Source organism: Grammomys surdaster, unplaced genomic scaffold, assembly GCF_004785775.1.
Source record: "Grammomys surdaster isolate TR1022 unplaced genomic scaffold, NIH_TR_1.0 213, whole genome shotgun sequence".
Classification (NCBI taxonomy): domain Eukaryota; kingdom Metazoa; phylum Chordata; class Mammalia; order Rodentia; family Muridae; genus Grammomys; species Grammomys surdaster.
In genome coordinates this window covers 4,134,214-4,148,572 of record NW_021604658.1, presented here as the reverse complement: position 1 = coordinate 4,148,572, position 14,359 = coordinate 4,134,214, and the positions used below count along the sequence as shown (strand labels likewise).

The 14,359-nt window shown below is 43.4% G+C and overlaps 1 protein-coding gene across 4 annotated transcripts in view; it reads right to left on the bottom strand.

Moving 5' to 3' along the window:
- Positions 1-13,622, bottom strand: part of Tex14 (testis expressed 14, intercellular bridge forming factor) — a 76,941-nt gene extending 63,319 nt beyond the window's left edge. For all 4 annotated transcript variants that reach the window (XR_003712011.1, XM_028772362.1, XM_028772363.1 and 1 more), the window contains exons 1-5: positions 13,501-13,622; positions 12,148-12,262; positions 7,374-7,539; positions 5,972-6,108; positions 1,471-1,552 (exon numbers count right to left, since the gene is read on the bottom strand). Coding sequence is in view for 3 of the 4 variants with exons in the window: in XM_028772362.1 (XP_028628195.1) it covers positions 1,471-1,552; positions 5,972-6,108; positions 7,374-7,539; positions 12,148-12,262; positions 13,501-13,543 (543 nt within the window). In the remaining variant the exon portion in view is untranslated. The remainder of the gene's footprint in view (positions 1-1,470; positions 1,553-5,971; positions 6,109-7,373; positions 7,540-12,147; positions 12,263-13,500) is intronic.
- Between the last annotated feature and the right edge of the window lie 737 nt (positions 13,623-14,359).

Here is a 14,359-nt window from a genome sequence, read left to right as displayed (position 1 = left end):
AATCTAGAAATATTCTTTCCCTTTTACTGAGGTGGTTCAGACAGAAGTCCAGCATCTTTTCTGAAGTGATGTGATTTGGACTGAGGGCTGTGATGGTGTGAATGAGAACGCCCCCATAGGCTCATATGTTTAAGTGTTTGGTCCCCAGTTAGTGGGACTGTTAGTGAAGGATTAGGGGTGTGGCCCTGTAAGTGCTCTTGCACCATGCCTACTTGCCACTTGTCATGGATGCCACCACTTGTCATGGATGCCACCACTAATCTTCTGGAATTGTGAGCCAAGCCTCCAAATTAAATGCTTTCTTTTATAAGGTGCCTTGATCAGGGTGTTTTGTCACGGCAATAAAAAAAAGTAAGGTGTGACCTCTCCAGAACCCAGGCCATGTGTACAAAAGTCAATATGCCTGTGCTGGGGATTGGACTCCAAAATAGAGCATTCACATACCATGCCAGAGATTTTGGGTTCACCTCCATCAACAAAGGGGAGAAAGGCCAAAATTCTTTTACTTCTGCCCTCACCCAAGCGCCTTGGTAGAGAGCAGAGATCCTTCATTCGAACAGCTATGTCCCCAGTGGGGTCAGTTCTACACACTTGCTATCTTGCCAGAGTCATTCTAATCAATTCGCTACAGTGTTTACCATTTATTTTGCAGTAAGGACAGGAGCACTAAGAAATATCTTTCCTACAATGCAGAAGAGCAAAGAAGAAAAAAATACTCTGAGGATAAGGAGGAGGAATTGAGGGCTGGTGTTACAAATAGATAAAAGTCTATCTTGCCTAGGATGCAAAAAGATTGAGATTTTTTAATTCTCATGAAGGTCCCAGGCATCTGCCTTTAACAGAGAGGCAGGCAGAGAGCTGGGTGAGCTCTGTGGGTTTGCTTGCTGATGACTTTACCCTTCCACAGGTCTAATAAATATACTTAAAATGCTTTTAATGAACTGAGAAATGTTTTGAGGACAAATAGTATCCTTGGGCTCTTCTATTCTTCCAGTTAAAGAAAGAGACCAGGGGCTGGAGAGATAGCTCAGCGGTTAAGAGCACTGACTGCTCTTCCAGAGGTCCTGAGTTCAAATCCCAGAAACCACATGGTGGCTCACAACCATCTGTAATGAGATCTGACGCCCTCTTCTGGTGTGTCTGAAGACAGCTACAGTGTACTTACATATAATAAATAAATAAATAAATAAAAAAAAAAGAAAGAGACCAGTGAGGAATATGCTGGATGAATGAATGATCTTTGCTTTTCCAGTATCCAGCAAAGAAAAAAAATTACCAAGTTTAGCCAAGAGCAGGTATGGTAGTTTACACCTGTAATCCTAGCACTGAGGCAGGATTTATCTCAAGTTTGAGATCCTATCTCAACCCTTAACCCACAAAACCCAGAAGGGTTGAATAAGGTGGGGAGATATGGTCATATGATTCTCTAGCTAAACCAGTAAACCTAGGCTAGGAGTGTCAGATTCTTACCTTCCCAAAGCCAAAGCTGTAGATATTTTGGGCAGAAATGATTCCAGGTTTAAGCTGTCGGTTAGGAGAACTATTTGGGCTTCTAGAAATATTTTTAAAAAAGAAAAGAGAGAAAAAAGTAAAAATTTATCATTTATACTCAAAAGAACAATACTAAACCAAGTTTTCAACATAGTTAGCAGTCAACTTAACACAAACCTAGAGAGAAAGGGGGGGAGCGATAGAAGAGTCTGCCTCTGCCCCAGCTGGAGTTCCTGTCATTCCTCTCAACGATAGACTGTAACTAGGAAAACAAACTAAGGCAGTTGGTATTTATTTACTATTTGGGTTTTCTTTTCCTTGTGATAAGGTCCTTTTAGGTAGCTCAGGCTGGTATGAGATCTACCCCTCCTCAAGTGTTGGTACTGAGGAACACAGGGTATAATGTATAACTATGTATAACTAGTTTGGTGGATACAAGAACTAAAACTCAGAAGAAAACCCAAGACCAATTTATTAAAGTTTGAAGAAGAAAGAAAACAGGACAGGCAAGATGGAAAACTCTGAAACTTTGTTGGGGGAGACAGATAAGAGGAAAAAAAGAAAGGTAGTACCATTTTCCTTCTGCTTTAGAAAGGATATTGTGGGCCATGGATTATGCTAGAAGAAGTGACATAGATATGTATTCTTTCTGTTCACAGTGGAGCCTGAGAAACACCTGGCTGCAAATTGCTCTTTTAACCCCTTCCTCCCTGCTGGGTAGCCCTACAAGGATGCACCTGTGCAGAACCTGACTTCTTGTAAGAGAATTATCTTTGCAGGCATGGTGCTCACAACTGTAATCCAAACTGTTAGGAAGTGAAGACAAATGGATTGCCATGGGTTGGAGTCCAGAATGGGCTAAGACAGGGACCGTGACTTAAAAAAAAAAAAAGAAAAAGGAATTAAAAAGTTGAGTCTTAGCTGGGCGGTGGTGGCGCACGCCTTTAATCCCAGCACTTGGGAGGCAGAGGCAGGCGGATTTCTGAGTTTGAGGTCAGCCTGGTCTACAGAGTGAGTTCCAGGACAGCCAGGGCTATACAGAGAAACCCTGTCTCGAAAAACCAAAAAAAATATATATATATTTATTCAGATGCATGTCTTAATGGAAAGTCATGTAAATAGTTCTGCTCTTAACTCCTTAAACCTTATTGACCTATATGACATGATTAACGATTCTACCTGTTCTTAGGATAATTGCATAAGTTTTCTTAAGTGGAGAACTTTATCTGAGGAGGTAAAAAAGCCTAAGGGCAAAAATAAAGTTGTTGGAGGCCCCTTTGCTTCATCAGTTGAATGTATGTGTGAGCGTGTGACTTTTTTTCTTTTTCTTTCTCTCAGGCCCAAGTGATTGTCTTTTCTAATAGCCTGCTGCTCTCTGCAGAAGGCCATGTTAAAAGCAACCAGCAGTGGCCCCAGAAGAGTAAAAAAGAGTTCAGAATTCCCTGCCAATTACAAGCAGTGAGCTGATCTTGAGCCACCAGAGCCAACAGCTCTTGCTCCCTCCCTCTTTTTTTTTTTTTCCTATTTTAATTGTGTGCATGATCAAAGACCTTGGTGCCAAGCCAAGTGTATGCCTGTAATCCCAACACCCAAGAGACTAAATAAAGTGAGAGACCCATGAAGGGTTTGAGGCTAACCCAAGCTACACAGAAAGATCCAAGACAGGCTATCTTTGGCAATACAGTGAGTTTGAGGCCAGCCGGGACTACATGAGACTCTGTCACAAAAAGGGGACAAAAGACTTTAGGTAGCTGAGAGTGGAAGCACATAGCTGTAATTTCAGCATTTGGGAGGTCGAGGCATGAGGACCTCAAGTTTGAAGGCATCCTGGGCTACTGAGTTCAAGACCAGCCTGGGCAGCCAGGAGAGACAGTACATGTAATCCCAACACTTGGGAGATGGACAGAGGAAACAGAGTTCAAGGCCATCTTTAACTGGAAGCCAGCTTGAGCTATATGGCATGGGGGAAGGATGGAGGGAGGGGCTGACAAAGAGCAGAGGTTATCAACAGGCAGTGGGGATACTCAGCAGCTCTATGAACCAGGACGGAGGGGACGGCTCTCTTTTCTTCCTACTAACAGTCACACTGAAAACTATCAAATACTACACTAACTTATATATTATATTAGCACAGGAGCCATGGTAACTTTCTCTGTATTCCAACATGACTATATGTATGCCCAAAGGAACATGATTTACTGACTTTCTCTTATGGTAACGAAGATGGTATAATAGACACCCTCTGAGGAAGGACCTGCAATTCTCTCCTCCTGGTATTTACACTTTCGAGGGTCATTTCAGGTTGCTGTTGACTCAGTATGTTGCAGGAATAATAGAGTTAGTTACCTGGGTGGAGGCCACTGAGCCTGATGACCAGATTAGATCTCTGAGACCCACATGGTGGAGAGAACTGACTCCCACAGGTTGTCCTTTGATCTCTACTCATGCATGATGGCACATGTATGCACGGCTACATGTGTGTTCATGCATGCACATACAAAACATACACACAATAAATATCAAAAAAAAAATAAAGGAGTCATCTCCAAAGTAAGATCTACTAAGACTTCTGCCTTGATCTGGGATCACTGGTTCTGAGGAAACTGTGAGGAGATTCAAGCAGCCCAGTGGGGGTCCAACCCCAGTACCCGTCATGTTAGTGTGCCATTTTTGAACTGAGGCCTCCATTCAGTCAAGCCTTCAGAATCCATTCTGAATCCATTCTGTTTCCTGAACCACAGAAACTGAGTGACATAAAAAATACTTAGTGTTGGAGATCTGTGCTAATGCTTTGAATCTACATGTCCATACACTGAAGGTCCTTGTCCCCAACTGGTTTTTGATCTATCAATAAAGATGCCAGCGGCCAATGGTTGAGCACAGTGTGGGACACCTAGACTTGCATGACAGGATGCAGGAAAGAAGAAGGGCATGCAGTAGTGACAGGAGATAAAGCCATCCAACTATGTGAGTTTTCAGGTAAGTGGCCACTGGCCACGTCCCCAATTGGGCCTGCGGTAGTATGGGAAGGCTTAGAAGTGTCCAGCCTTGCCGGGCAGTGGTGGCGCACGCCTTTAATCCCAGCAATTGGGAGGCAGAGGCAGGCAGATTTCTGAGTACAAGGCCAGCCTGGTCTACAGAGTGAGTTTTAGGACAGCCAAGGCTATATACAGAGAAACTCTGTCTCATAAAACCAAAAAAAAAAAAAAAAAATAGAGAGTGCCCAACCTTTGAATTAGCCAAGGCATTTTAAAATTAACTGGTGTGTGTGTGTGTGTTTTCTCCATTCACAGATTCTCCGAGACACTTCCTGGGCAAGGAGCACAAGGCAGTGCAGCCAAAAACACACAATAAAAACTAAGTTCTTGAAGCTGTTAAATCTGAGAGGTGATTCATCTTCCATCAGTGTGGGCGCCACAGCCCCTTGGGTGGGTCCCAGAGGATAGTAAGGGAGGCTTCCATGCCGCTCTAGTAATAGAGGTCCCATGTCCACTGGCATACTGCATGACACAAAACAGAGGGTCCTAGCGAACTAGTAGAACCTCAGAATGGGCCCAGAACAGGGCGGCGGGTGCTTCCCCAGTCTTTATGGAAGTCCCTTCAGGTGCTGGCAACCTGGCATCACCTGATAGTAACAGTGGGAAAGGTGGCTATTCCAGAGCTTATGTCAATTCCCCATTTCAAAGGATGTATAAAAATAAAAAATGCTGCTGTGCAATATATTAGACCAGCACCTCGATGCTAGTCAGTAGAGAGACTTTCCAGGGTTGGTGACTCTGCCTCTCTCAGCCCCTTCTGGATCTCGGCAACCACATCAACAGATAAAAGTACAGATGGCCAGAGTTAGAAATATTCACAAAGCATGTCTTCTGCAACCTTTTTGTTTTACAGATGGGAAAAATACACCCTCAGAAGGGGAAACTGCTGGTCTACAGAAAGCCAGAGACCATCAGCCAGGCCTAGATGTGAATGGTACTCACCCAGCCACTGTTCTTCCCACACACTACACTCAACCCACCTCCTGCACACCAGGGACCCACCAACTCAAGTGTCACTGGAAACATTAATATGCTATGCATGCAATGGCTGCTCAGTTGATGCTTCAGCAGTTTCAGCTCAGACTGAATGAAAACTATTCTGCTGCCAGATGTGATGGTGCACACCTTTAATGCCAGCGCTCAGAAGGCAGAGGAAGGCTAGCTTCCGCATTTGAGGCTAGCTTGGTCTGCATAGTGAATTCTAAGGCAGCTGGGGCAATGTAGAGAGACTATGTCTTTAAAAGAAAGAAAAGAAAAAAAAGAAGAGGAGGAAGATGTGCATCTTACAATTCTGATCTTGGAAAGACTATAGGTCCTATCTCCCTAGCAATTTATCAATGACAGGCTTTCTCTTCCCTGCTTCAACCTTTCAACCTGTTATGCTGCTAAAGAGCCACAAGGCTCCTACCAGGAAGGATGAAGTGGCTCAAGACTGTGCTCACCCCTGAATGAGGCTACCAAACCAGGGTGGGCTGCCGATGAGGCGCTGGGGAGAGTCTATCTTCTTCAGGAGGTCATAGGAGAAGCCCTGGATGACAGCCTTCATGTGTGAAGTACAGCGCTGCATGAACTCCACCATCTGTAACAACAGCAGAGACTCAGCGCTGACAGCATCAGGGAATGCAGGAGTGAACATGCAGGTGCATTTGAGGAGCTGGGGGCTCTCAACAGGAATATCTCTGGGAAGAGATAAGTCTGCATGATTTTCTAAAGGTATGGAATGTTTTCACAGAGGGAACCTGTCCTTCAATGGATAAGGAAGCTATGGCAGGAGGATGAAAACCACAGGCAGGGACAGGGACTGTACATGAAGTGCTAGCACACGGCATGCTACTCTGTTTTACGTTTTTCATGTTATCTAGTCCCTCACTAAAACTTATCACAGAACTAAGTAGGTGACTTCATTGGTAAAGTACCCGCTGTGTAAGGATGGGGACCTGAGCTCACTGTCCCAGAACCCGCATTAAAAGCTTGGCAGGGTGGTACATGCCTGTAACTCCAGCTCTGTGGGGTGAAAGGCATCAGGGGAAGGGAAACAGGTAGCTCTCACAAGCTTACTAGTCAGGCCTACCAGCCTGGCTCAGTGAAAGAGCTTGTCTCTAATTAATTAATTAATTAATTAATTAATTAAAAAAAAAGGAAAGGCTGAAGAAATGGTTCAGTGGCTAACAGTACTTGCTCCTCACTCTTCCAGAGAGCCTGGGTTTCATTTCCAGCACCCACATAGCAAAAGCAACTCCTGAAAGTCGTCCTCTGACCTCCACACTCATACCAAGGCACACGCATCATGGATAAACAATGCACAGTAATAATTAAGGAAAAAACATACCTTTAAAAACTAAAAAGGTGGGGCTGGAGTACCCAGGGTTCAATTCCCAGCATCCACATAGCAGCTTATAACTGTTACTCCAGTTCCAGGGGACCTGGCATCCTCACACAGACATAAATACAGGCAAAACCACAAATGCAAACAAAACAAAACAAAACAGCCAGGCAGTGGTGGCGCACGCCTTTAATCCCAGCACTTGGGAGGCAGAGGCAGGTGCATTTCTGAGTTCGAGGCCAGCCTGGTCTACAGAGTGAGTTCCAGGACAGCCAGGGCTACACAGAGAAACCCTGTCTCAAAAAACCAAAAAAAAAAAAAAAAAAAAAAAGAAAGAAAGAAAGAAAGAAAAGAAAAAAAAAAGAGACCTGGTGTTGAGTGATTGACCAAAGACACTCAACATCTATCACCTAACTTGCTCCACCCAGGTCTCTGTCCAATCCCAGTGCTAAGCCTGCTGTACAGTTTGTTCTGCTCCCATGGATCCTGACTGTTAGTCCACGGTCACAGAGGCCCCTTACCTGAGTGCTACGATCCTTCCCTGCTGTCAAGGCCCAGGCCTGTGGGTTTCGACCCTTCTCATCATGGAGTCGCAGGTCACCCCCTGCAGTCAGCAGTTTACTGAGGATCCACTGGTTGCCTGAAAAGGCGGCTGCATGGACAGGGGTGCTCCCATCAAAGCAGCGGCTAGGAGCAGAAAGGAACAGTGACACCTATGACACCGCCTTCCTTCCACTGCAGGGACTCAGTGCTAGGTCTTCCAGTCATTCCAGTCATTCCGTACAGTACAGAGATGAAGCTTACACTACTGTTGTGAGAAGACTGGTCTGCGGCAGCAAGAACGTGACACACATCCCTTTTCCCATCTTTATCTCAACCTTCTAAACAGATGAGGGATCATAAGGACGTCATACGCAAATAGGGATTTGAACCTGTGTTCTTACTACTCCCTGACAATGGCTTTATTGAACCATTTCCTTTATGTCTTCTGCATCTGGGGTGAAGCTAAATACAGAGACCATTCGTCTCAGGTGACGAGTGCTCTGCTATCCACACAAATTCAGTAGTGGAGTCCAACAAAAACTTTGGTATCCAGCCAAAAATATGTTTCTCAATGCTTCCACCAATGCCAAGAAACTAAGCATGAGAGATGGCCTTTATTTGTCCATGACAAGATCAGGCTATAAAAGATATAGCTGGTTTCCTAACAGGGTGCACATCAGAATCACCCGGGAGAGCTCTCACCCTTTAATTGAAAAAGGAAGCAAGAGAGTGTGTTGAAGTGGAAGAAAGGGGGGAGAGCATTAGAAAGTTTAAAGGAAAAAAAAAAAGACCTTCCAACTTTTTTTTTTTGGTCAAAGGCAATTACAAGCTCTGGATTCTTCTAGAAGTTTTCTGTGTGTATGCAAATCTGAATAAAAATATGTCATATGAGGCTGAAGAGATGGCTCAGTAGTTAAGAATGCACGTTGCGCTGGGCAGTGGTGGCATACGCCTTTAATCCCAGCACTTGGGAGGCAGAGGCAGGTGGATTTCGAGGCCAGCCTGGTCTACAGAGTGAGTTCCAAGACAGCTGGGGCTATACAGAGAAACCCTGTCTCGAAAAACCAAAAAAAAAAAAAAGAATGCATGTTATGCATGTTGCTCTTACAGAGAACCTGGGTTCAATTCACAGACACCTAGAACCCCAGTTTCAGGAGAACTGACACCTTCTAACTGCCACAGTCACCATGCATCCAAGTGTTAGGCAAAACATTCATTCACATGAAATAAACCTAAAAAAATGTGTTAAAAATAGTTACGTTTATGTTATAGAAATTGTTCTTCTTATACCGGAGAGCTTCTACATGAGAAAATACAAGCCACTGCACTTTTCTTTTCAGTATCTGTAGAGTATTCCAGTATAATTCAGTCAATGAGGCACTGAGATAGGTACCAGCATTTGAGTCTCACATGCTCACACCACCAGCCCTTGGAAGAGGGAAGCAGGAAAGTCAGACGAGTTCAACACCAGTCTGCTTTACAAAGTAAGACCCTACCCTCAAACAAAACTATATCCTCAAGCGTGCGTGTGCACGCGCGCTCGCACACACACACACACACAGCTGGAAAAATGGATCAACAGTTAAGAACATTTGCTGCTCTTCCAGAGTACCTAAATTCAGTTCCAGCACCCATGTTAGATAACCTCTAACTACAGTTCAATTGTGGCGGTACATACATAAAATATTTTTTTAAATTATTCTAAGATTAGCCTGAACTGACAAGAATCTGCAAGCACGGGACCTAGGAATGTATGCTTGTTTCATAAGTTCCTGGAGTGACACTAACGAGGCTGTCAGGGCCCGCCCAAGCATCTGGATGGGTTAGTGGTTCTGTGTCATGTTTCATTATTCTTTTTGATTGTTTGGTTGTTTGTTTGGTTGGTTGGTTGGTTGGTTTTTCGAGACAGGGTTTCTCTGTGTAGTCCTGGCTGTCCTGGAACTCACTCTGTAGACCAGGGTGGCCTCAAACTCAGAAATCCACCTGCCTCTGCCTCCCAAGTGCTGGGATTAAAGACATGCGCCACCACCGCCCGGCTATGTTTCATTATTCTTAATCAAATCAATTCTTGTTCTGATTATCCCTCCTACAGTAGTAGGAAAACTAAGTAGCAATGAGGAGAGGATATTATTTTTCATTTCCCATGAATGCTGAAAAAAAAAAAAGAATCATTTATAGACACCAAATTAAAACCTACAAGGAAAGAGTCCTAGTGGAATAAAAACACATTTGAAGCTGGGTATGGTGGCACATGCCTTTAATCTTAGCACTAGGGACAGCAGAGGCAGAGGGAGCTCTGAGTTCAAGGCCAGCCAGGTCTACCAAGAGTTCCAGGATAGCCAGAGCTATAAAGAGAGAACCCTGTCTCAAAAAAAAAAAAAATGCATATGATTGCTCACATGACCGTTAATTTTTCTTTACCAGTTTAATGGTTAAGGGGGGAAAACCCTTCTACCTTGTTTTATTCTAGATTTTGATTAGTTCAGCAATATTAGAAGTAAATTTTCATGAGCTGTTTTTCTTCTATTAAGATTCTTTTCAGTATTTTGGCCCTTGGGACTGTAGTCACTTAGAAGCTTTAATCCCATGATCAGTTTCTTAAACTTCCCTTTCCACTAGAGTTACTGTGGTGCTTTGTATCTAAGTGTCTTCTGTTTGACCTTGTGATTTCTTTGTTGGTTTTAGAGCTAGACACTTATCTAGTCTGTACAAGGAACCACAAAACATTCACAAGTCATTTAACATATTTGTGGATTTATAAACACATCTTTAAAAGATTTTTTTCTTTTCCTTTTCTCCTCCCTCCTCCTCCTTGGCACAGGGTATCTTTGTGTAGCCCTGGTTATACTGGAACTTGCTGCAAGAACTGTGAAAGCACTTGCCTTTATTCCCTGTCAAGACCTATATCTCAGGTGAGAACGTTTATGCCTAGAAAGAGACAGTGTTTCTTTTTTGTTTGTTTTGGGTTTTTTTGTTTTTCGAGACAGGGTTTCTCGTGTAGCCCAGGCTGTCCTGAAACTCACTCTGTAGACCAGGCTGGCCTCCAACGAGACAGTGTTTCATAAAGAGACAATCATATGCTATCAATCATTACATTGCTGTTCTTCCATATTAAAATCTGGACCAAATATTAAACTGAGATTATTTTAATTCCCAACTATAATACTTAGGCAAAAGTTACCCTTTCTGAAAAACTGGTATCAAGTACATGTTTGTGGGTATTTTGATCTGTTAAAGCAATCAGAATACAGAATATAAATTACAACACAAATAGGAATGGGCCAAAAGAAATAGTAATTAGTAAAGATTCATTATTATCATGTATAATTATTTCACAGAAATCATAATTTCTCAGAAAATCAATTTTATTAAAACATTTCAAAACAGGTAGATAACTATTTTATTGATAAATAATTAATAAAGGTTCTTTTTAAATATTTTTTCAAAACAAGGAACAGAAGTGGACCTCAAGGAATAGAGTCCCAGGTACAACCCTCTAAATTAAAAAGAAATTGGCCAGGCATGGTGGTGCAGGCTTTTAATCCCAACCTCTAGCAACAGAGGCAGACAGACCTCTGAGAGGTCGAGCCAATGGTTTACATGGCAAACTCCGAGGGACACATAGTGAGACCCTGCCTGGAAACACAAAACCTAGAAAAAAGGGGAAAACTGTGCTTCTGTGTAAGGTTTTAAAAAGCTACAAAGGCAGTGTCATCTTACAAAGTTGTAAGGACCTTAAAAATGAGCTGGATATAGTAGCACACATCTCTAACCCCAGCACTGGGAGGCAGAGGCTGGCAGATCTCTGTGACTTGGCAAATTCCAGTACATTGAGGGGTTAGGGAGGAAGGAAGGAGGAAGGAAAGAGGGATAGAGGAAGGGAGGGAGAGTGAAGGGAGAGAGGAGAAAAATCTGAAAATGGCAATAATATTTTAACATGGAAAGCAAGCAAACTAACTTCCTTCCTTCCTTCCTTCCTTCCTTTCTTTATTTCCTTCTTTCTTTTTTTCTTTCTCTCTTTCTTGTGTTTTTTTCAAGACAAGGTTTCTCTGTATAGTCCTGGCTGTCCTGGAACTCACTCTGTAGACCAGGCTGGCCTCGAACTCAGAAATCCACCTGCCTCTGCCTCCCAAGTGCTGGGATTAAAGGTGTATGCCACCACCGCCCGGCTCACGGAAAGCATTTTCATAAAATATTTAATTAAAATTTAATTACAACTAGTTCTAAGAACTTAATAAAATCTGATAAAGTTAAGAAATTGCATATAACTTTTTTGGGGGGAAAAAAAAAGCAAAGAGTGGTAACAAATGGCTATAATCCCAAAACTTGGGAAGTAGAGGCAGGACGATCAGAAATTCAAGGCCAACCTCGGCTATATCAGACCGTGTCTACAGACAGACCAGAGACATGCCTCAGCAGGTAAAGTTCTTGCTGCTAAGCTTGACCACCTTAGTTTTGACATCCCACTCCTAGGTCCAACATGGTAGAAGAAGAGAATCAACTCTCCCAAGGTGCTCTCTAACCTACACACATACACTAGCACTCTTGGAAATAAAATGTACACAGTGGCTGACATCTGCAATCCCAGGAATCTCAAGGCTGAGAGGAGGTCCAATGTGTGTTAAAGGACAGCCTGGGCTTAAATGGTGCCTTTCATACAACAGGGGATGCAAAGTAAGACTCTGACTCAAGAAAAATCATTTTTTTAAAGCACAGTCTTTGTTTTCTAGAAATTGATAGTACTGTACTTACTGATTCGGATCTGATCCATAATCCACCAGCACATCGACTAATTTCACATGGCCCAATAATGCTGCAACAAAAAGTGCCGACTGGCCCAGAGTGTTAACTGCATCAATACAGACTCCTGGAAAACAAATACAGAGCAGTGCGAACATCAGGCTCATCCTGCGATAGAACTGGTGACATTTATATTGGGGGAGAATTCTGTTTTTGTGTTTTATCTATGTGTGCGGTGGGTGCATAAAATGGCCGGAAGAGGACATCCCACTCCCAGGAGCTGGAGTTACAGGAGGCAATGAGCTAGGAACCAAACTCTCAACCCACCCTCTTAACTACCAAGGCATCTCTACAGTCCCGTGTGCTTTTGACTCCTGAAACAGGGTCTCAGTTCAGCCCAACCTGAAACTCCTGATCCACCCGCTGGAATTACAGGCCTGTGTCAATGGACTACATAGGGAGAAATCTCTAATTTTTCTGTTATTTATCTCATTTGCTTATTTAACATAAAAGCCCTATGGGGACTGAAGAGATGGCTCTGTGGTGGTGAACAGCATTGGATGCTTTTCCAGAAGGTTGGGGTTTGGTTCCCAGAAGGTATATGGTCAGTCACAACTCTTTTTTTTAACTCCAGTTCCAAGGGATCTGATGACCTTCTCTGACCTCCTATGGCACTCCATCAACATAGTGCACAGACATGCATGCAGACCAGACTCCCATATGCACGAAATAACATGAGCATTTGAAAAAAGGCAAATGTTTGTGTGTCCAGGCTGGCCTGGTTGCCTCATCCTACAAAATAACTGGTAAATAACTGGCATTAGAAGCTATACCACCATAAACTGGAAGAAATAACCTTTCATAGGCAGGAGGATCGCTACAAGTTATGGACAAGCCTGGTCTACATGTTGAGTTCCAGGCCAACCAAACGATTCATAGCAGGACTAATCACTTTTCAATACTTTCAGGTTGTGCCTAGGATTTGTGGTTATGGCTTTTAAAGAGTACCCAGGTTCCATTTCCAGCACCCAGTAACCTGCAGTACTAGTTTCAGGAAATCTAAATCCATCTTTTGGCATGTGCTTTAGACACCTCTCAGTCCACGTGTGTAACTAGCAGGTGAAGCACTCATTCACCTTTTCGAGACAAAGTTTCTCTTTGTAGCCGGGTCTGTCCTAGAACAAACTCTGTAAATCAGGCTGGCCTCAAACTCTGGAGATCAGCTGGGCTCTACCTCCAGATTGTGTCACCACCGCCTAGCTTTCATTCATATAAATTACAAAGTTAAACAAAACAACAACATAAACCCCTTGTGTCTGCAACCTCAACCATCAAACCTGACAAATTGAGCTGAATCATCCTTACCCACATAAGACAGAATCAACTCTTGCCAGTTGTCCTCGGACATTCACACTTGAGCTGTGGCACGCATATCATCCCACAAATACACAAAATCAAGAACTTTGACCTTTGGGCTGCGGGGCTGAGTTTTTCTTTCTTTGTTTCTTTTTTTTTTTTTTTAAGGTTTTTTGAGACAGGGTTTCTCTGTGTAGCCCTGGCTGTCCTGGAACTCACTCTGTAGACCAGGCTGGCCTCAACTCAGAAATTCACCTGCCTCCCAAGTGCTGGGATTAAAGGCGTGCGCCACCACTGCCCGGCCAGGGCGGAGTTTTCATGTTTAATTTATTTCACTATGCAGCCATGCTGGATTCACCTACCGCTGCCTCTGGAGCAATGGGTTCATAAAGAGTTTTATGAGTGTAATCCGTTCGGAGGTGGCTCAAGCCTCAGGCCTTGCTTTTATGACCTGAGGCCACCAGTCAAGAGTTCATCAAGTCTAGTTTTATCAAGTAATGAGAATGTTGCAAGTCTTATTCTCACCGATGTAGGAAGCCGCGCATGCGCTGGCTGAAGCCGCGTTTGCCTGGCATCCGGGATTCTTCTTAGTAAACAAGTAAATTGCGCATGTGCCATGGTAAAAGCCCGCCAAAGTTAAAGCCCATCCCACGGCGTTTTGGCGCGCAACGAGTAAGCAGCCAATCAGAGGTGAATACACCGCTCTAAGAGTATATAAGCAGTGTTTTCCCGAAGGATTCTGATATGCTAAAAAAACAAAATGTAAACAGCAGAAGGAATGAAAACATGAAGACAAGTAAGTCTTTTTTTAAAAAGATAAAAAAATCAAGCCGAAGTCCACTCAGACTGCGTTCCCTCCCTCTCACTC